This window comes from Balaenoptera ricei, chromosome 7, assembly GCF_028023285.1.
Source record: "Balaenoptera ricei isolate mBalRic1 chromosome 7, mBalRic1.hap2, whole genome shotgun sequence".
Classification (NCBI taxonomy): Eukaryota; Metazoa; Chordata; class Mammalia; order Artiodactyla; family Balaenopteridae; genus Balaenoptera; species Balaenoptera ricei.
The window spans coordinates 120,093,170-120,114,696 of record NC_082645.1 but is presented as its reverse complement, the minus strand read 5'-3'; the positions used below and the strand labels follow the sequence as shown (position 1 = coordinate 120,114,696).

Sequence of the window (21,527 nt, the reverse complement as noted above, 5' to 3'; positions counted from 1 at the left end):
GTCTCGTGCGTTGGCTTGCGACATGGTTTTTATCTCATTCCTCCTCACTGGCTCTTGCTGATAGGTACACTGCCTTCGGTCCGGCCCGGTACCCTCACGGGCTCGCTCAGACCTACTGTCTGCAGAGAGAAGTCAGGGGCTCAGACACAGCCTGAGTCTTCAGTCAGCCCTGAGCCACCACGGGAAGTGTGTCCCGGTGGTGGTGAGCCCATGGAGGGAAGGACCCAGGATGCCCTGCTAGACGGAGGGGACCCGCCACTGGTCTCAAGGGGACGCAGCTTCCAAGGCGCCCCACCTGGGAGGAAAACGCGTGTCACACGAATGGAGACTGGGTGGTGACGACGGAGGAAGGGGAGGCCGGCCAGGCTCTCCCTTGACCACTTTCACCCATCACTTCTCCCCTCCCCCTCCTCATTACTCCCCCTCCTCCTCCTCCATGCTCCCCTCCCCCCAGCGCTCACGGCGATGTCCAGTCCACAACTTCCGCAGCGTCCAGAGTGCCGGGTGTCTGTGATGCCGGCCTTCCTCTTGCTGACCAGCATGTTGATGGCTGACCTTTTTGTCTGTGTGGCATTTGAGTATCCAGATTTGGGTGGGAACATGAATGACACATCCAGGGGACCTTTTGATAATGCTGATGTGCCATGAGGCCAGAGGGAAGAGTGATTTTGAATGTACTGAAATGGGGGTGCCTCTTCGATTTGAGCCAGGAAATCCAGTGAGATAAAGATAATGGTTCCGTTTTGAGGACCCCATAGGGAAGAAGAGTTTAGTCGCAAATGGTCCTTAGAAACCATGGCCAAGTAGCACGCAAGCCTGGAGGTCAGCATCCAAGAGAAGATGCTCTCTATCAAAAGTGACCTCCGAGGGTCATCGGGTCTGCCCTGTACTTCCCTCAGATAGTGGGCCACATGATGCCTTAGAAGTTCCTTGACCATCTTTGAAAAACCTACACGGCAAGCCTGTTGGGCCTTTGATGCACAGAACTTCCGGGTTCCGGTCCCAGGTGGGCGTGGACTTCACCGTGGCAGCCCCGTGTCCCCACAGCAGTCCCGGCTCTGCACTGTCCGTGCCAGGCTTTTACAGTGTCGTGCTCTGGGGCATTTTGGGGAATCAGAGTTGTGGTTTCTAATTGCTCCTTTCATTAACACTCAATGACAATATCGTTTTTCTGGGAGTTTTGTCATCCTGTGAATTTTAATCATCAGGGTCTGGGGTGGTTGTTTCTAGTCTCTTTGTAATGACAACTGAGAGATCTCACTTTCCTTCTGGGTTCTGGGTGAAAAGTAAATATTGTGAGACCATATTAAGCGAATTTCTGCCTGCGCCTCATGTACACATTAAATGAACACTGAGCAGTTGAAAGGGAACCCAGGGCTGGACGTAAGGTGATCTGGGGGTGTAGGTAATACCAAGAGGGCGAGGTTCTTCCTTCCAAGATCCGTTGTTCAGGACACGGCCTTGGCTCCCCGACCAGGCAGCCCTCTGAGTCGTCCGTCTCTGAAGGCTGGCCACACAGGTGGAATCCCAGAGAGGTGGGCAGTGGCCTGGTGACAGCCGCTGGGGGCCTTTACCCACAGACACAGCCCTGGGGCCCCCAGGCAGGATTCTCTGAATCCATACGGATCAACAAATGCTTCTTCTGGCAGAGGTACCTTCCTCGCTGTGCGACCCTGTTCTGAGAAGAGCAAGTAGTGCAGCTCTGAGTAGTGCCTCCTGGAAGAAAACTAATAATAATGAGGGATATGGTTTAGCCCCACCTCATTTACTCTTTTGTCCCAGTGGTGTCATTCGCGTTTTCTTTTAAAAGAGAAGAAAACATCACTGTCTTGAAATATACTAGCAAAGTTCTTAAGCTGATCTTATGGACACGCACAGCGACATCAGCTTGAAGGGACCGAAGCTCAGCTCGTGGTCAAACCAGATTGTATTGACTGCTGGCAGCAATGACTGCAAAATTGGGAAGCTGGCTTGGAGATCTGCTCTTGGAATTCAGCCACCCGCAAAGGCCTCTGCAACCTTCTTCCTGCCCCCGAGTTCCTGTAAGCCGGGTGTTGGGAATTAACTTTGTTTCCCACAGACAGCTCTCAGCAGTGGCACTCAGTGTGCAGGGACGCCGCGGGTGGGTGCTGAGCTGGGCACCCACTCCTGGCGGCCACGCCCCTGCACGCCCTGCTGCACGACGCGGTCTGCGAGCCCCGGGCCGAGGAGCAGTGTCACCCGTGGGAGGTGCAAGCTGCGGCGCGGGGTCCGGACACCGGCTCCTCTGGGTGGGCCGTGGCCGCCTCCCTCCCCCTCCCTCCTGCGCAGGTCTTGGGCTTAGCTGCACCCACCTCTCTGCCATTCTGTCCCTGTGGTGCCAGCTGGAAAGGACCCCCCTCCCCTTCGCGGCAGGGCTTGTGGGCAGGGGCCATGGGTCCCCTGCTGCATGTGCGGGCACAGGTGTGACCAGCCCGCCCGGCTCCGTAGGGGCCCTGCCATCAGGTCCCTTCCACTGCAGCAGGGCCGGGAGGCCGGGAGGCCGGGAGGCCAGGAGGCCGGGTGTGCTGTCTGCGGAGGCTCCCAGGTGGGCCAGCGGGGCCGCAAGGAGGTGCCTGCCGCGGTCCCTGGGAGCGGGCGCAAAGCTGTTTCAGTGTTTCAGTCCTGCTGTGTCTCACACACGTGGTCCATGACGGGGAGTTCGCTCATCGGTGAAGCGTCCTCGACGGAGAGTCCCGGGGCCTCTTGGGTGACAGATTGCCAGCTCCCCCCCAGCCTGTCCCTCCACCCGGGGACAGGGAGGGGGTGGGCCTGGGCCCGCCCCCACCCCGCCCCGCCCCGCCCAGCAGCGAGGGGGACACAGGGGCCCACCTGGAAGGTGCTGTGGACGAGGGCGGCTCCGTGCAGGTGGCCGGGGCGGAGGGCGTGGGCAGCTAGGCTGGCCCCACTCAGGTCCTCAGGTCCTTCCCAAGGTGGCAAGTGCGCGTGGCCGGAGCCCCGGAGAGCGGGGGCAGGTGGGGGTGGGGAGACAGGCAGAGCGGGGAGCAGGTGCAGGGAGACAGGGAGAGAGAAGGGTAGGAGAGAGGGGGACAGAGACAGACTGAGAGGGAGAGAGGGGGCAGACATGGGGACGGGGGAGCCGTCGGGCGGGAGGAGGCAGCACAGACCACCCGACTGGGGGCTTTTGCTGGTCGAGGTTTGAGGAAAACCGGTGTCCGGTGTGTCGGCTTAATTTAGCCTCTTCCCGCACCCCCGGTCCGCGCTGGCCGGCTTGTTCTTTTTCACCTTTTCCAGTGCAATAAGTGACAGTGCGATTTGATTGCTGGTGAGCTTGAACCCTTGTCCCCCATTTTTATTTAACCACTTTTTGGTGAATCTCTTGGTCTTTTTGCTCACCTTCTTAGGGGCTGCTTACCATAGCCTTAGTAACTTACCACGACCATCTCTGTGCCACGAACACTGCAAAGAGGTTTGCTCATTCATCTTTTGCATTTAAATTTTGCTTACAGTATTCATTACGAAGGTAACTTTTTACGTTGTCAATTCTGTCATTTTTGAAAATACGTGATATCATTTACACATGACGAAACGCACGGGCCTTGAGTGTCTGTGTGCCACGCTTCGACCGTCGTGAGCCCCTGAGCAAATGCTGTGTGTCAGACAGCCCACACCCTAGACAGCTCCCGCCTGCCTCGTCTTCCTGCCTCACCCAAGAAGCAGCCTTCTTCTGATTTTTATCACCATGTCTTAGGATTTCCTGATCCAGAACTTCGTGTAAATAGAAACTTTGCACGTTGACTCTCTTCTCTCCCGTATCCCGCAGCCCTGTCAACACTGGAGTCGCTTCGGTTGTCTTGCAGCCCATGCGTGTTTTTTCCCGTCTGTGCGGTTTAATCTTTTTCATCGCTGGGTGGGATTCTCACGTACAGACACACACTTCTGCCGCTGGGTTCACGTCTGAGGGACGCCTGGGGTGCGTCGGGCTGGGCTGCCGTGCGCACAGCTGCCACCCACAGTCCCGTGCAGGGCTTTGCGCAGATGTGTGTCCCCGTCTCTTGGGTCAGGCCTGGGCGTGGGGTTGCTAGGTCTTGCGTGGGTGCGTGTTTAGCTTTGTAAGGATGGGCCAAACAATTTCCCGAAGCTGCCACACCATTTCATACGCTTTTGCGTCATTTTCCAAAAGGCATTCCCAGCGTATGAGATGGCATAAATCTTCAGGCGTATTTTCTTCTAGCAGTTCGGTCACTTTTATTTTCATTTCTGGCATTTAGCATGGAGTGGTTAGGAGACGTCCCCGAGCAGCCCTGCTTCCTGTGCAGACTGAACGAGGTGGTCTCTTTGGAGACGCGGGCCGGGCCCAGGGCGCGAGGCCCCCACGGCCACACCAGCGCGGGGACGTGCTGGGCCTCTGCTGATCTGCTCGCGTGTGTGTCTGTCTCGTCGTTCTTGTCTCGGGGCGAGGCTCTGACCGTCTCTGTCTCCTCCCGCCCCTGCCCGCAGCAACAGCAGGAGCTGCTGGCCGTGAAGCACCAGCAGGAGCTGCTGGAACACCAGCGGAAGCTGGAGAGGCACCGCCAGGAGCAGGAGCTGGAGAAGCGGCACCGAGAGCAGAAGCTGCAGCAGCTCAAGAACAAGGAGAAGAGCAAAGAGAGTGAGTGCGCGGTGGGCGGCGGGCGGCGGGGCGGACACCCTCCCCAGGCGGCTCTCCACGCTGCCCCGTGGCCCAGGCCACAGAAGCGGAGCCCCCGGCCGGTGTCACTCCCGGGGCTGTGTTTCCCGGCGCCCCAGCTTCAGGGCTGGTCCACAGCTTTGTCTTCACTTGGGAGCTGCAGGGGGCATTCAGCCCCACTTTTGGTTTGACTTAAGCATCTGCCAGAATGTTTGCAGACTCCTTAAGAACCATAAAGCATCCCAGATGCATAGTGAGCTTCACCTGTGTGTTCAGCCTTAACTTCTTCAAAGTTGTTTTGTTTTGAGGGCGTCTGTGAGCGCCTGAACACCAGGTGGCAGCTGGTAGGACGCCCCTTGGCTGAGAGGAGACGCGATGACCCACCTCTCAGGTTGCACGTTTGCCCTTTGACCCCAGTGTTTGCTTTCCATCGCGGCTGTGCTTGTGTGGAGACCAGCCTGGTCTGTTAGTCCTGCAGGAGACACCCAACTGGATCTTAGCCAGCTTACTCTTCTGGGTGCTGTTCCCCCTGTGAAAATTAGGCGGAATTCCCCATGTCAGCGCTGGACAAAGAGCCTGGGGCTCGCACGAAAGGATGGACGCAGTTCGGCATTCCATCCACAGGGTGCTGTGTCCCTCCCAGGTTGTGGCTGAACAAACACTCCCTCGTGTGTATTTGGGCCTCTTTGTTTTGATAGTTTGTCGTTTGCAGCGATACACCCAGGACCTAAGGGGGGCGAGTGAACCCACTCTCACATCCCCAGGCTCTGGTCCTTTCTGCCCGAGACCTCAGAGCTCAGGTGAACGCACTGGCCCTGTGTTAATCCTGTGTGTCAGTAAGTCAGGATGTGCATTTCTCTCCTGTGTTGGGATTTGATGTCGTGACCGTGTGGTGATTTACTCTACTGATGCTCTTGAGTGAAAATAGAAGTCTTTAGACACTTTACCAGTACATATCAACCTCGAAAAACCTCAAAAATTCTTTATCCTCAACTACTGAAAATGGTTAGCCCTGCAATCAAATCCCACTAGCCTTCTAAGTCTGATTCTCTGGGAATTCCTCCTCCGTTGCCGGATCCCCAGGTGGGGAAGCCTGACGTGGGCCTCAGAATCTTCTCTCCCGTGGGTGGACTTCTGTGGTATAAGTGTTCTCCAGTTTGTAACTCACCCACCCAGCGGTTATGGGATTTGGTTTTGTTGTGACTGCACCCCTCCTACCGTCTCACTGCGGCTTCTCCTTTGTCTTTGGATGTGGGGTATCTTTTTTGGTGAGTTCCAGTGTCTTCCTGTCGATGATTGTTCAGCAGTTAGTTGTGATTCCAGCACTCTCGCAAGAGGTAGTGAGCGCACGTCCTTCTACTCCGCCATCTTGAACCCAGTATTTGTACGTTCTTAGTCGTTTTTATACATAAAATTAGCAGCTTTTCCAGTTATTACAGCATTTCACTCTTGAAATAAATACACTTTAAATGTATTTTCCCTTTAACTGTCTGATAGAGTCTCAATTTAGAAAGCAGGTCAGGAGAGTTTTTATTCCATGTGAAATCTAGTTTTTCTACTAGTATTTGAAAGTAATTACTAAATCTGAATGGTACATCTCGTTGGATCACAACAATTTGGTGAGATGGTGATGTACAGGCTCAATGATGGCCCACAGTCGAGATTCCAGAAACGAGGACAGAAAGGCATCAGGAGAAGCGGAATTGCAGGTTTGGGTTGGCTGCTTGCACCTTGGTCTGTGGGCCACCTTGCGGCCCTGCAGTGGGCTGATGTGCCAGACGGGGTCCATCACACTCATGGCCCTCACTCCCCAGCCTGCTGGCTCCCATGGCATCCCCCTGCCACCCACCCAGCTGGTCCACATGCCACGTTGCTCCTCACCACCAGGCTGGTCGCACCACCACTTGCTTTGTGCTGAGGATGTGGCCAGGGTGCTGACCACACCTGAGCCTGTAGCACATGGTGTCAGGAACCAGCCCCCCAGTCGTGACGGACTGATCTGGAGCAGAGGACAGGTGCCTGTGCTCTCATTTCTAAAACTCCTGGGACGACTCCAAGGTGCGGTGGAGGCTGAGAACCAGGGTCGGGGTGAATGTCCCCTCTCTCGGGCTAGGGGCCCGAGCGTCTTGGCGGCTCAGTGGGCTCCCTCCATGGCTTCCATAGAAGCTGCCCCGTGGCCGACAGCACCCCGGTCCTCACAGGCGCCCTTGGGAGGGGCTGGGCTCTGCTGCGTGCAGGATGGTGCATGCGGTCCAGAGCTAAGGCGCACCTGCTGAGCCCCGCGCACCTGGCCCCTGACGTGGCCCCGCTCCCTGCCCGCCCCCTGTTCCTTGCCCTCCCCTCCATGTGCCTCCTACACGTGCTTTTCTTGAGAGCAAGGGAATGGTTGTCTACAGAGGATGGAGGGTTTAGATTGCTAGGGTCGGCGAGTCTCTGTGCGCCCGGCGCACCGGCAAACCCCAGTTCACCAGCTTGGTCTACAGTAGCTCCTCCTAGTTTGCCAGAAACTTCCAATACAAATAACGTCTTCAATCTCACAAAATATGAAAAGATTTGACTTCAGAAAACATGTTTAAAGTAAAAAACGACTTCTGCCTGCCGAGCAGGCCCTTGACGAGGCTAAGGAATGTTCTCTGCTTCCCTCCAAGCTGGTTCCAGTGGCAGCCCCGGCGGTTTTCAGCTTGTGGGTTTGGGTGGTCGGGTTTGATTATTAATAACGGACTGTGTACAGTTGGGTCCTTGGCATGCTTGCGTCAGCTCTGCAGCCCTCAGAGCGTGGCCTTGGGAGAAGGCAGGCCTGGCAGGCCGCGTGCTGGACGCCGCTTGGGCTCCTGAGTGCGCGGGGCCGCACCGATGAACGAGAGTCTTGTTTGTGCAGCTTACGGAGCGTGGGGCGGGGAGGTGCGCGCGTGGCGTTCAGCATCTCCACTTTGTAAGCGTTTGAAAAGGCAGTGCAGAGCTTCCGCTGTTGAGTTTCTTGGGGTTTTTTAAAAAAATGAATTTCTTTTTGAATATTTAATCAAAAGTTTTGTTACACTTAACATTTACTGTACTTTTAATTTTAAGTAATTCTGCAGCTTTCTTGTGCTCCTTGATACCAGTTAATGCTATTGATTTGGTAGAACAGTGAATTCTTAGAGTTTATAGCAGTTTTCATCTTGTTCAGCATGAACACACATCTTTAATCAGTTTTATTTAAATTAACCGTATTTAAGACTCTAAGATACACTGTCTTTAAATTCATATCGAAAAGAAAAATCCAACGGAAGACAAGTCTTCGCCCTCTGGGCAGTTTGGAACTAATACAACTACGTGTTTTTCACTGTTAGTTACAAGTACAGCCTGTTGGGGAAGAAGGTGCCATTGCTTAAGGGAAGTCGTTCACTTTGTCTAAAAAATGGCTCAAAAGGGTGGAGATAAAAGATGGAACACCAGACCCCAAGAGAAGTTCTTTGCCCCGCTTGCTGGGGAAGTCGCGCCTTCCTCAGAGGCGCAAACCTGGCAGATGTGTCCCCATTCGGGTCTGGTGTCACATGCTCCAGGGCCTCCGGGGCCGCTGAGCCCCTGGGTCTCTGCCCCCAGCAGGTGAGCCCTGCCCAGATCCCCCTTCCCCGCCTGGGCTTCCTCGAGGGCTTGTCCTCTGATCGCTCCCCCAGGGTTTTATTTACCTCTAGCCCCGCTGGCTGGTTCAGTGCTGGCACATAGTACGTTCTCTGTAAAGCCTGTCAAATGAATAAATGATCATCAACAGGAATTAATTTTTTCAAGTAAAAATTGAAACATTTGGTATTCATTTACTGAAGGTGTTTTGTTGATGCTGGAACTTTCATTTAAAGTGGAGAAATCTTTTGAGAGATGGGTATATAACTAGAATGATGAAGATTAAAATCAGCATCTTCCATTGTGAATTCTCTCCCTGTCAGGGAACCTTCCAGGTCATTTTATGGGGAAGGAAGTCAGGGTTTGGGGACGTGGGTTTGTTTTCCTCTGACTCCATAAGAGCCTGGCAAGGTGCACTCGCCCACCCTAGAGCTGGCCGAGGGCCACGTGTGTCCATGGCCGCCCGGGGACCCCTCAGACACACCTCCTCCTGTGAGGGCCCTGCAGGCGGCTCAGGGGACAAGGGTACCGTCCACCTCCCAGCCCAGCAGGTACCTTGGAGGTACCTCAGCCCCCGCCAGGGGTAGACCAGCGTCCCCCCGGACAGGGCAGCTGCCCTTGCCTGTCACTGCATTTATCGTGCGCGTGCCCTCCCTGCTGGAACTGGGCGTCTACCCTTGTCCCTTCTTGGAGCTCAGGAGCCCATGGTGTGAGCCGGGGGTGTGGCCAAAGCAGGGAGAGTGAGCTCTTCCTCAGCGTGGCCTGCGTGGTCCTCTCTGCAGGGCAAAGTGCATCCACGTTAACAGGGCTTTCTGAGCAGGTCGGGCCAGCTGACCCCCAGCTTGTTGGCTCCTGCCCCCTGAGAACCCTGCTTCTCGTCCTGCTTTGCATCATTTACTCCTTCCGGTCCTTTCAGAAGGACCTGAGGGTCAGCTCCTCGGACAGGCCCTCTGGGTCATGATCCCCCTCGTTGACCTTGCCCCGTCCCCGCGCTGCCAGCGCACTGGAGGCAGACACCAAGCCCCTCATTTGGCTCCCATTTCTTTCCTGGCGGGGTTGAACCTACCTTGCCCACTCCCTGCTGTAAAGGGCCCTCTGTGCCCCCCCATTCCCTGCCTCCCGACCCCCCTTCTCCATTCCCTGGTTGGGAGGCACTTTGTGTTGTGACACGGTCTGCACTTTGCATATTTTGTCAAGTGTCCGTCTGCGGCTGAGAGGCCGTCAGGAATGCCACGGGGCTGCGTGTCAGGCACATTATACACAGATTTCAGTGTTTCTATGAGTGTGATTTTTCAGACGAGACAGACAGGCTGAAAGTATTCAGGACGGTCCAAGTCTGGCCCTGGCTGTGTTTGGAGGGAACCCAGGGGCCTTGCTCGGAAGCGGAGGTGCGATTTTATACCTCCAGTCACTTCCCACCGCCTGCTCTGGTCACCCCTCCCGTGGCCCTTCGTGCCGGGTGTCGCCGGGTCTGTAACCCTGGGTCTGGCCTGCTCCGCCTGCTGGCTGGTGCACCCACACGCACAACGTCACATAACACATGGAGCTCGGGCACGCCTCCCTGCTCCGGTGATGATGAGCTGTGTCTCCTTGGAGGCCGAGAGGGCCTGAGACAAAAGCCCGCGTGTCCCGATGGACCCTTCCAGGTGTGCTCTGGACTCGGTTTAGGGCACTTTCCTTGTGCTTCCCTGGCTGGTCTAGTTCAGGTCCCTCTGCAGCATGGAGGACCCTATCCCCAAGGGGTTTGTTCTGCCTGACCCTGAAGTCCATCATGAAACGGCCACAGTGGGATGCTGCCTTTAATGCAGACCTATTTATAGCCAGACAGAAATTCAATTTGCGAATGATAACAGATATATTTGGAATTTGATAAAGGTGGCAAGAAAGATATTTAGTTTTCTAATGATATTAACAATTTATGAGCAATTTCTCAAAATATCTGTAGAGTCTCATACACCAAAATTCATTTCATACATCAGAGTGAAATGTGAAAAGATAATAATAGAAAACCACTAAATGAATGAAAATCCAACACCAGAAAAACAAGGATAAAATGAAACTGATTGTTTCCCAAACCAGTGAAAAGATCAAATTCAAAGCTTCCAGGAAATGGAAACAAATCACAATGGATAAACTAGAATAGATGCCATAAAAACAAGCACTGGAACATCTGAATTAGAAAAAACTGAGTCTTTTCCTTCCAGTGTTGGGAAAAATGCAGCTCTATTGTCTCGTGTTTCTCCTTTAGCCTTACGTAGACACCACACTCCCACAGAGCCCTTCACTCCTGACACTTCTGGTCACCAGACATGTGTAGGATTTCCCCATAACAGGCAATTCTCTGCAACACCAAGCGGGTGTCCTACAATTTCACTCAATTCTGACACTGTCTCCCCAGAGCAAGCATCAGATCTCGCAGGTTAAGGACTCAGTCCCGTTGGAAGATGAACAGCCAGATAAAGAGATACAGAGGGTGGGGTCTGGGAGGGTCCCAAGCACAGGAGACTCTGTCTAGGTGGGGTCGGGGTCCCCCTCCAAGTGTGGATGTGCTCACCAACCCGGAAGCTCTCCGAACCACGTACAGTTGGGGTTTTGTGGAGGCTTCCTCACGTGGGTATGATCAATTACGAACTCCACTTATAGCCCCTCTCCCCACTCTGGAGCATGAGGGTGGAGCTGAGAATCCCAAGCTTCTCATCAAGGCTTGGACTTCCTGGTGACCATCCCCCATCCAGGAGCCCCCATTAGAACAAGAGATGCTCCTCGTGCTTTGATCAGTTAGGAAATGGCAAGCATTTTAGGAGCTCTGTGCCTGGACCAGGGCAGAGACCACCGTTTTCTGTTATCTCACAGCATCAGAATATAATCCACATTTTAAAGGGAAATGAGAGACCAGGACAAACCTTGCATGTACAAGCAGAATGCAGAGCCGAGAGCCAGGACTCTGGTGAGACCGAGCCTCAGAGCAACCTCACGTGGGTCTGTCCACCCTCGGTGCCCTCCCTGGCCCGTGTGGCGCTTACAGCATTAGTGCGAGGTTTAAATGTGCCGCACCTAGCACGTGCTGGCTGCCAATAAATGTATTACTGAAGAAAAGCCACACGCACCAGAGGCTACACATTTAAAGTGCACACACAGACCCACGGCAGCACCACACACGCAACAGGAAGACTCTGAAAGAAAAGTGAGCCCAGGACGTAAAGGTGCATCACTGGAGAGAAGAGCCAGTGCACGTCCCGGTGGTTGTCAAGGACCCGGCAGAGGGATTCCGGTCAGTCTTCTCATTTGCAGCAAGTAGTACTCCTGAGTACTGATAGACAAGGGCCAGGTGGTACTCCCGAATACTATTATAGCCAGAGACATGGGTCAGGTGGTACTCCTGAATACTATTATAGCTAGAGACATGGGTCAGGTGGTACTCCTGAGTGCTACTAGATAGAAACACAAGGTGAAGTAGTACTCCTGAGTATTGATAGAGACAAGGGTCAGGTGGTACTCCTGAGTACTGATAGAGACACAGGGTCAGGTGGTACTCCTGAGTACTGATAGAGACACAGGGCCAGGTGGTACCACTGAGTACTGATAGACAAGAGTCAGGTGGTACTCCCGAATACTACTAGGTAGAGACACAGGATTGGGTGATACTCCTGAGTACTGATAGAGACACAGGGTCAGGTGGTACTCCTGAGTACTGATAGAGACACAGGGTCTGGTGGTACTCTGGAGTATTGACAGACAAGGATCAGGTGGTACTCCCGAATGCTACTATAGAGACACAGGATTGGGTGATACTTCTGATTACTGATAGAGACACAGGGTCAGATGGTACTCCTGGTTACTGAGAGAGACACAGGGTCAGGTGGTACTCCCGAGTACTGAGAGACAAGGATCAGGTGGTACTCCTGAAGACTACTAGGTAGAGATGCAGGATCAGGTGGTACTCCAGAGTATTGATAGAGATGCAGGATGAGGTGGTACTCTTGAGTACTGATGGAGACTCAGGTTCACTGGTACTCCCGAGTACTAATAGAGGCACAGGGTACCTGCTCCTGGTCTCTGGCCAGTGGGGTTGCACTTGGTGGTCATGTATAGAGGCATTTTGGAAAACAACTTAGAAGGTGCTTCAGGGGCTGTAATATTGTCTTGTCGGATGTAGGCATTTTGCACATCTCTTCAGAGGACATAATCCTAAGCGTGGGGGATGATATTTACTTATAAATGTTGACACGACATGGTTTCTAACAAGAACAACGAAAGGAAATGTCTAAAAACGTCTCCCAGTTGGGAGAGGGTTTTGTAAACTCTGCATCGCTCACCTCATGAAGCGTTTTCCCACCATTACAAATGCTGTTTGAATTCTGTGTGACAACGGGGAAAACACTCACCGCTGTCTCTAATGGAAGGATGGGTCCGAAGTGCCCTGGAGTCTGATTGCAGCTCTGAGGAAAACGGATGAGGTGCCGGCACACCTTGAGTCAGGGTGGTGGGCTTGGACTTTATTTGTGTGTGTCTGTTTCTCAAATTGGCCAGTTTTCTCTAATGGGGCTGTGAACAACCGCTACAACCACCAGGAAGAAACACAGAACCCAAAATTTCAGCTTTAGTCCAACTTGGTGAAATGCACTTTGTCTCAGTAGGTGGCTGTAGGCTGGAAGGAGCAGGGACACCCCCTGACAGCGTTGGAAGGGACCCCAGCTGCCCTGCCCTGCCCTCTGCCCAGGTCCCGGGAGGCACGCCTCACCCCTGTCGCACGGGTTGCAGGCACGATGCTTCAGTTTGCACAGAACCTTTTCTCTGAGGCTCTGTTCCTTCTTGCTACAGTGAGAAAGAAACCACCCTGCTGCTCCGCCTAATTCACGACCTCCTTTTATGTAAGAATATTAGAACTTCCTTCAGCAGTGGGTTTGTGTTAGGTAGCAATAGGATTTTGTGCTGATTACCGCTGCATTTTAAATAGGATGCAATTACGTAAAATACTCCTGGGAAGAAGATCTCTTCCTTCAAGCCCTCCTGTCCTTCTCTTTTCCTTGAGATGCTCTCTGGCGTCGGCAGCGTCCTGAATGGGAATCCCACCCTCTCCGTCCCTTTCCTGCCTTTTCTGGCACGTGGTTCAGGGTCCCCCGGGGCAGAGCCTTGAATCACCCGCCTCTGCTTTCTCCCGCGCCAGGTGCTGTGGCCAGCACAGAAGTGAAGATGAAGCTACAGGAGTTTGTCCTCAATAAAAAGAAGGCGCTGGCCCACCGGAACCTGAACCACTGCATGTCCAGTGACCCTCGCTACTGGTATGGGTAAGTGGAGGGGCCGGGTCTCCCCTGCGCCCGGGTGCACGGGGTCTGGGGGTAGACCGGAGTGGTGCTCAGTTCTTCACCCTGGAGGGCATGGAATTAGAAACTCCATGAGCCAGCAGCACATGTGGTCAGACCAGAGTGGTCTGTTGAATGCACGTGACCGTCGTCCAGGTGCGGAGGGGGCCTATCTTTTTTTTTTTTTTTTTTTTTAATTAATTTATTTATTTATTTATTTATGGCTGTGTTGGGTCTTCGTTTCTGTGTGAGGGCTTTCTCTAGTTGCGGCAAGTGGGGGCCACTCTTCATCGCGGTGCACGGGCCTCTCACTATCGCGGCCTCTCTTGTTGCGCAGCACAGGCTCCAGACGCGCGGGCTCAGTAGTTGTGGCTCACGGGCCCAGCCGCTCCGCGGCATGTGGGATCTTCCCAGACCAGGGCTCGAACCCGTGTCCCCTGCATTGGCAGGCGGATTCTCAACCACTGCGCCACCAGGGAAGCCCGAGGGGGCCTATCTTTAAACAAACCTTAAAGAGATGTTCATGGGTCTAGTGCCTAACCATTATTCTTGGCTTCTCATGCAATTTTTTGGCCACAAAAAGAACCTCTTAAAAAGGAACTCTGGTCTAAATCATCCGTGTGCACCTCCCGAACTTCTACCCGATGTGTTATTGATTCCCAGGCAAGTCAAAAGCACCTGTGGCCTTTTTATTGTTTTTATACTAAGAACCCTCTCCCAGAGCCTGCATAATTGACAGAGACCACGAAGTGCCTTGTTCGTGCTCAGAACTGAAAGCCAAAGAAGTCTTTAGCTCTGTGGCCAGGATGCCCGTGTGCGGGGGACTTCCCTCTGGGCCCGTGCGCGGCTCAGCGGGGCTGGCGGTTGACACATGCCGAGTTGGAAGTGGAGTGACAAAGTTATGTGGCTTTAAACCATGGTCAGAGGTGCCTCAGATTTTTGCTTTGAATATACTTTTCTACAACTTCGAAGGGTTTTTTTTTGTTCTGGAAGAAACCTCATAGGGTAGTTTTCGTAAATGAAAATGTGATTATCATTAATTCATTGGGGGGAACATGTAGCTCTTCTGGAGCCCCCAGATGGACAACAGTTTTGCTAAAATGCCGCCAGATCCCACTGGAATGAACCCATTTGTGTCAGTAGATGATGCTGGTTATCGTGGTACAGCACGGAAGGCATTTCTGTTCCGAGGCCGTCTCTGCTCTCAGTGTCTGCAGCCGCTCGTGCCACACCGACGCCCAGGCCGCATGCACGCGAGCAGGTGCTGTCCCTGCCGTTCAGCCAGTGACACGACTCGCCCCGAGCAGAGGCGGCAGCCGTGGCCCCCGAAAAGCCGTTCACCGCGGCCACGTGCCCCGGAGCGATGGAGAGTTCTGGGGCAGCACACCTGGGGACCCCACGACGTGGCGGCACCGATCCGTGGTCTCCCCACTAGTGACCGCCCCCTGGGTGTTGCAGTGGGAAAGCTCCATTTCCCCCCTTGGGGGGGATTGCCAGGCAGATGCCCTGCAGCGTAGTAGGTCAGGTAGGGCGGGTGAGGACGTGGGGACCGCCCAGGAGTAGCCCGGTAGGGCAGGGGTGGGGAGGTGCTCCTAGACCCTCCATGGGGGAGGGGATGTGATCCGAGGGTCGGGAAGTGCCAGGAGCCATTTCAGGAGAGGGCCTGTCCCGGGGAGGCGAGACCAGCTGGGGGGTTCGGGAGCAGCAGTAAGAGCACTGTGGGCCCAAAGGAGGTTGGGTGGTGAGAGCAGAGGTCATGGTCGACCACACTGGGGTCTTCGGACAGTGGCCACAGTGACGTGAAGAGAAGATCGGGACGGCTGGTGCCAGGACCCCCCGTGAGGGGTGGGGTGAGGTGTCCAGCCTGGCAGGAATAGAGGCCTTGATAATGTGCTTGTACCTGACGGGGAGGACGGAGCCCGCAGGATGGGAAAGTGCTGGGGGCTCCAGGGGAGGGGTGGTCTCCGCAGAGCTGCACGTGCCAAGAGGTTGGAAGGGAGGAAGGGCTTTGGGGAGGAGGGGTCAGCAAGGAGCACCTGGGAGCCGAGAAGGGGCAGGTGGGGGCATGCAGGGCGGCTAGGCCTGGGGGCAGGGTGCCAGAAGGGGCTGACGTGCCGCTCCCTGGTGAGCAGAGCGGCTGAGACCTGGCAGAGGCTTGCTTGCCCGGGTCCAGCATTTGGTGGGGAGCTCCCTCTTTCCCGGGGGACTGGGCCGTGCAGGTTGCAGTGGGGAAGGACTCGTCTCAGCGGAGTCAGCCGGGGATGGGTTTGTTTGCGTTGGGTTTGGCACCTTTCTCGTTTTGTTACCCAAAACCAAACCAGATCATGGACCACATTCACTTGCTGCATGAAGGCAAAACTTTGCTGGAAAACCAATCTTGACAGGGAAAGAACCGCACCTCAGCCCTGGCTTCGTGCCATACATGATAGTCAGCTTAAGTGTCATGGACCTGAACATAAAAGCTAAGTTGTTAAAACTTCCAGAAGGAAACATAGGAAAAAGTTTTCATGACCTTGGGGAAGAGGTAGGCAAAGAGTTCTTAAAACACCAAAATCTTCAACTATAAACCAAAAAACATAAACTTAATCAAAATGTAAAACTTTCACTCTTTGAAAGGCACCCTTAGAAAATAAAAAGGCAAGGCACAGGCAGGAAGAAAATATTCGCAATGCATGTATCTGACAGAGCACTTGATCCAAAACATATAAAGAGCTCCTACAACTCAATAACAAAAAACAGGCAACTACTGAAAAAGTATGGGCAAAAGACGTGACCCAATACCTCACAAAATAAAGATGCAAATGGTCAGTAAGTACATGAAAAGATGGTGAGTCATCCAGGAAATGCAATGCACAGCAAGATGCCCCCTCACACCCAGTGGGTTTGAAATTGAACAAACCCAGTGTCGGCCAAAGCGTGGAGGCCCTGGACCCCTACATGTGTCCAGTGGGGATTGAAGTGGCACAGCCACCGTGGCAGTTTCCTATGAAGGTAAACATACGCCCACCCCATGACCTGGCCACGCTCCTAGGTGTTTCTCCAAGAGAAGGAAAGTCTTCCATCCGGGCAAAGACTTGTGTCCCCATGGTCATAGCAGCTTTATTCATGATCGCCAGGGAACGGAAGCAGCCGAGTGCCCGCCAGCAGGTGAGTGGTGAAGCACGGGGGCACCCGCTCGCTAGTCTGCTGCTCAGCGAGGCCCAGGGCTGCCCGCCAACACCTAGAAACGTCAAGCTTGGTCGAAGACGCAGAGTCTGTGCCTTGCGGTGCCTTTGCAAGCAGTTCTAGGGTCAGCACAGCCGAGCTGTAGTGACAGGAAGCCAGGCGGCAGGGGCCGGGGGTGGAGATCCCTTGCCAAAGGGCAGTGGGCCTTCTGTGAAGGTGGCGCTGCTCTGTGTCGTTACTGGCGTGGTGGTTCCACGGTGTACCCGTGTGGGAACCCCCAGCTTGAAGCTCATCGTAGGAGACTGTCCACCAGCCAGGGGGTCCAGGGCGCTGAAGCGGGCTGTTCAGATTGAGACGAGCTGTGAACGTCAGACACGCCGGATCTCAGAGCCTTGTGGGAGAAAAGCACGGGGACTATTTCATTAATACTTTTTAGATTGATTACATGTTGAAATGATAGGATTTGGGATAAATTGGGTTAAGGAGAACACTGAAGTTGATTTCACTGCTTCCGTTTTGCTCATGTGCACGTGTCTATGAGAGAATTTTAAATTACACATGTAGCTTGTGTTACTTCTGTTGGACAGTGCTGGCGTGACTGATTACAAGTTTTATTTATTTTAAATCACCTGCATAAATCTGAGGTAATAGGAAAGGCCAGTGGTTGATAGAATTGAAATGGCCGAATTTGTGTTTAGCTTTATTCTGTATTACAGTCAGAGGAACGTTTAGAAAGAAAACAAGGCATATTTGTTTTTCCATCTTCATCAGGGAAGATTGTCTTTAAGACAAGGTGCCCCTCCCATCAGCCAGGGTCACAGCAGAGACACACCCCGGCTGCTTCCTGCCCTGGCTGGAATGAAGGGTTGAAAACCTGGAAGACTGATTCTGGTTGGGACTGAGTTAGACAGAAGAGCGGCAATTCAGGTTCTGCCCCCGGGGTACAAGGGTGGTGTGTGTGCGCGTGTTAAGTGTGCTTGCAGCCAGGGACAGGACTTGGCTTTGGCTCACACGTCCAGACTCTTGCTTGCCTGCGGGCAGGTGTGAGCCCTGGGCTGTGTGATGAGGGACGGGTGCCCCCCCCCCGGAGGGCAGGTGGCCTGTGTTTTCCTTGGGAGCCCTGAGCGCGGGGCATCTAGTGGGGAGTTGGTTTTCCCCGGTTTTGCGCAGGCCGCTGTGCGTGACATGCGTCACTCTTGAAGTCTGGATTCTTCCGCGCTGGTACCAGCTGGGTCGGTCCGGCTGCCTGCTCTGGGCCACGCTCTCTTGGACCATGCAGAGCAGGTCTGCTGAGAGCTCTCAGGCCAGCACACAGGCAGATTCATGTCAGCTGCCTCCTGTTCTAGCTCATTCTAAGGCTGGACAAGAAAGTGAGGATGTGAATACTGACAGCAACTCAAGAGATCAAAAGAGAAGAGAAAATGTGTTAGATCTTAAACAAGTAGCTTTTCCTACTTCTGGCTTAATTACAAACAAACTCTACCATTAAAGTATAACTATAAGAGTTATTATTACCTATAATATTTTATTAATCATGATTATCCTTTTTTTAAAATCACATAATACACACACAGGCCCTTCCATGTTTCTTATGAAGGAGAAAGTGAACTCTTTCCCAGGTTAGAACTTGGCACTGAAGGAGAGGTTTGGGAACCGGCCAAGGCCATGCTCCCTGGAGGATGCGGCCTGAAGATGTCAGGTGCAGAGAGAGTTGCCCTCAGACCTCTAATGGGGTTGTGCAAGGATGGCCCCCCGAGGTGAGGCCTGGCGGCACAACATGAAGAGGTCACAGCCAGCGTGAGGGTGGCCGGTCCGGCCCTGGCGCCCTTGACACGCGTCCTGATTGGGAGGTGCTGTGCACGGGGCAGAGGGGCTGCGCAGCCTGGCAGGGCGGTTCTCCGGGGCTCCCTGGGCGCTTCCCATGATGCTGCCAGCTGGGATCCTGGGACGGGGCTCCGTGATCACCACGTTCTCTGCACCGGTTTGCTCTCAAATATTTAAATATCCACCTGTAAGCATGTAAGTGCTCACATTCTTAATTCAAACAACACCAGGTGCGTAGATGTGGAGTGCTGTGTGTTCAAATAAATAGTCTAGCAAATTCCACATAAGTAAGTTGGCAAATTCGTTTCAAGTCATTAAGCGGGTTACACAGTTTAAAGACTCGCAGAGTTCATTACACCTTCAGTGCTTCCGGTGAGGCTGAGCGGGCAGTCCCACCCGCAGAGCGTGTGCTGACGGTCATCCCAAGCCCGGCCGCGCCCCTCCTCACCCCGAGGCCTGATCCCCACGTGGAGCCTCCTTCTGGCGGCCGCCCCTGTCCGGCCCTTTCAGGGATTTTGCGTTGTGCCCGGCTGCTCATAAAGCAAGTCAATCTCATGAATCAGCTCCCAGGGCAGAGGTGCTGCCGCCAACCCCTCCCTCCCCGAGGAAGGGGAGCTGGCTGGGGCCACTATCCCCGTGAAGGCACTTGTGCTGAAGGGAAGTCCCCACGTGGCTCCTGCCCTCAAGAACCAGACGTCACCAGCACTGTCCCCGAAGTCCCCCGCCAGGTCTCAGCTGCGTCCGGCACGCCTGTGTCCCTTACACCTGGAGCCCATCTGTCTCCCTCTGTTCCCTGTGTCCTGAGGACCGTCCCCTCTGTGGCCAGTGGTGACACCCCACCCCACCCCCCCGCCAGCCTGAGAACAGACCCGGTCGGGAGACACCCGAGAGAAGAGGCTGGGCAGAGCCCAGGCGCCGGGACCACGGGCGTGCGGTCGTGCCGGCCTGCTGTCCCCGGCGCCGAGGGCCCGGCAGGGGAGGCTGCGGTCGGCGTTTGTTCGCTTGTTCAGTGTCGGTTTTGTGTCGTTTCAGTCTTGCCCCAGAGAGGAGGCCAGTGTGCCCGGGAGGCCGGCTGCGAACTGGGCTGGCGCGTCAGAGGGAGGCCCGGCGTCGTGGGGACCTGTGCAGGGCTCCCGTGCGCGGTCCCTCTGCACGGCCACGTGTGCCCGTGCGCGCGGGTCACTAAGCCTCTGTCCTGCCCGTTCTCTGCAGGAAGACGCAGCACAGCTCCCTGGACCAGAGCTCCCCGCCCCAGAGCGGGGCGTCGGTCTCCTACAGCCACCCGGTCCTGGGCATGTACGACGCCAAAGATGACTTTCCTCTCAGAAAGACAGGTCGGTGCGGGGGCTGCGGCGGGCGGGGAGGGGGTCCCACACGGGGAGGGAAACCTGTACGGGGACAAAGCTCACTGTGTCCTGGGGGGCCTCTCAGGTGCGCATCTCAGGCTTACGTCAGCAGTTGCCTCACAAACCAGAAGGATAAGTGTGTTAGACACAAGCAGGGCTCCCAGGGCTCTTGCACTTTCTCCAGCGGTGACGGTTTAAGCGGGCAACGCCTTTTAAGAAAAATCAGACCGGCCGTGGGCCGTGCATTAGGGTGGCCAGAAGGCCAGGGGCCGGAAGAGAGGTGTTTCTGGAAGCTTTGCCCCCGAGAAGTGAGGGTCTGGGCTGTGGAGGGCCGGCTGCCCCGGTCTCAGAGGTGGCAGGTGGAGCCCACGGCCGCAGGGCCGCGTGGGAGATGCCGGGCGCCTGCTTCATGGAAATGGGTCCGTGCGACACAGCTTTTCCTTCGTGAAGACGAGTTTTGTTTCCCCCAAAGGATTTTGGTCCATTGTGGACAGAAATGCTCTAAAGCAGCTTCTTCCCCCGAGGGATGAGGTATTGGGAGCGGGGCCGGAGGCTCCCCTGCCGCCGCGTCCTAAGGACAGAAGACGTGGGGCCTCTCGGGAGGCAGAGCTGCGCCCCGGAGAGCATGTGGTGTAGCAAACCCCGAACGGGAGCCGGAGGTGAAGGGAGGGGGAGTTCAGCTCAGCCTCCGTGGACTTGACCCCAGCGCAGGTGTGGGAGGGAGGGGCCCCAGCGTGCGGTGGGGTCGGCAGAGCCCCCCGCCCTGTGTCAGAGGGGAGGCGTCTGCCCACATGGGCGGGGTTGCATCCATTGGTGAAGGTGAAAGCGCAGCTTCTGTCCTCTCTTCTCCAGTTCGAGTGCGTGACTGTCACCCATGGTCCCCCAAGAAGGGCGTGGGCTTCACCCTGAGAGCCTGCGGGCTCCGTAGAAAGGGGCGTCTGTCGGCCCCCCGGCCGGCTCCCCCATGTTGCCCTCCACGCCCCCGTTCTGGAGGCTGGGGCTGTGATCTGCCATGCTCCAATCAGCGAAACGAGGGCCAGTGCTTGGAAAGACCCCGGGCAAGGAGACAAAGGCCGCGCCTGCCCCGGGAAGCCTGGCCCTAGTGGGAGCGCAGCCGGGGTGGCAGGGCTCTGAGCGGGTGGGCGGTGATCCCGCAGCCCGGCGGGTCTCTCCCACCTGGTTTGCAGCTCTGTGCCGCACGACAGATGACTGAGGCTCTCCTGGCCTCAGTCTCTCATCAGTAAAGTGGGTACACTGAGCGCACGGTGCTTTTTCCCGCCCTGGGTGTGGCAGGCGTGGTGCCCACGGCCCCTGGAGCAGCCGACTCCGGAGGACGTGGAGGACTGGGGTCCTGGCCACCGGGCCGAGCCGTCCGCCTCTCTCAGGGCCCTTCCTCTCTGGAGAGCACACCTGTCTCTTCCCCCGAGGGAAGCAGCTGTTCACGGGAAACACTGGTCGGTTGCTGAGATACGGGAAACACGACAGGCTTCTCTCCATCGCTGGCTGAAGCCGCGCTGCTTCACGAGGGACAGCTTTGCAGTCAGCCTGGCCCTCACCGTCCAGCGTCCTGGGCAGACAGCCTCGCCGAGCGAGTTTGCACATCTGTGAAATGGGGCAGCAGTGCCGCTACTTCAGGGGTGG

At 55.2% G+C, this 21,527-nt stretch overlaps 1 protein-coding gene across 8 annotated transcripts in view; it reads left to right on the top strand.

Annotated features, from left to right (window-relative positions):
- Window positions 1-21,527, top strand: part of HDAC4 (histone deacetylase 4) — a 291,082-nt gene that overhangs the window by 193,092 nt on the left and 76,463 nt on the right. For all 8 annotated transcript variants that reach the window (XM_059929089.1, XM_059929090.1, XM_059929091.1 and 5 more), the window contains 3 exons: window positions 4,480-4,630; window positions 13,416-13,536; window positions 19,753-19,874. In XM_059929089.1, coding sequence (XP_059785072.1) covers window positions 4,480-4,630; window positions 13,416-13,536; window positions 19,753-19,874 — 394 coding nt within the window. The remainder of the gene's footprint in view (window positions 1-4,479; window positions 4,631-13,415; window positions 13,537-19,752; window positions 19,875-21,527) is intronic.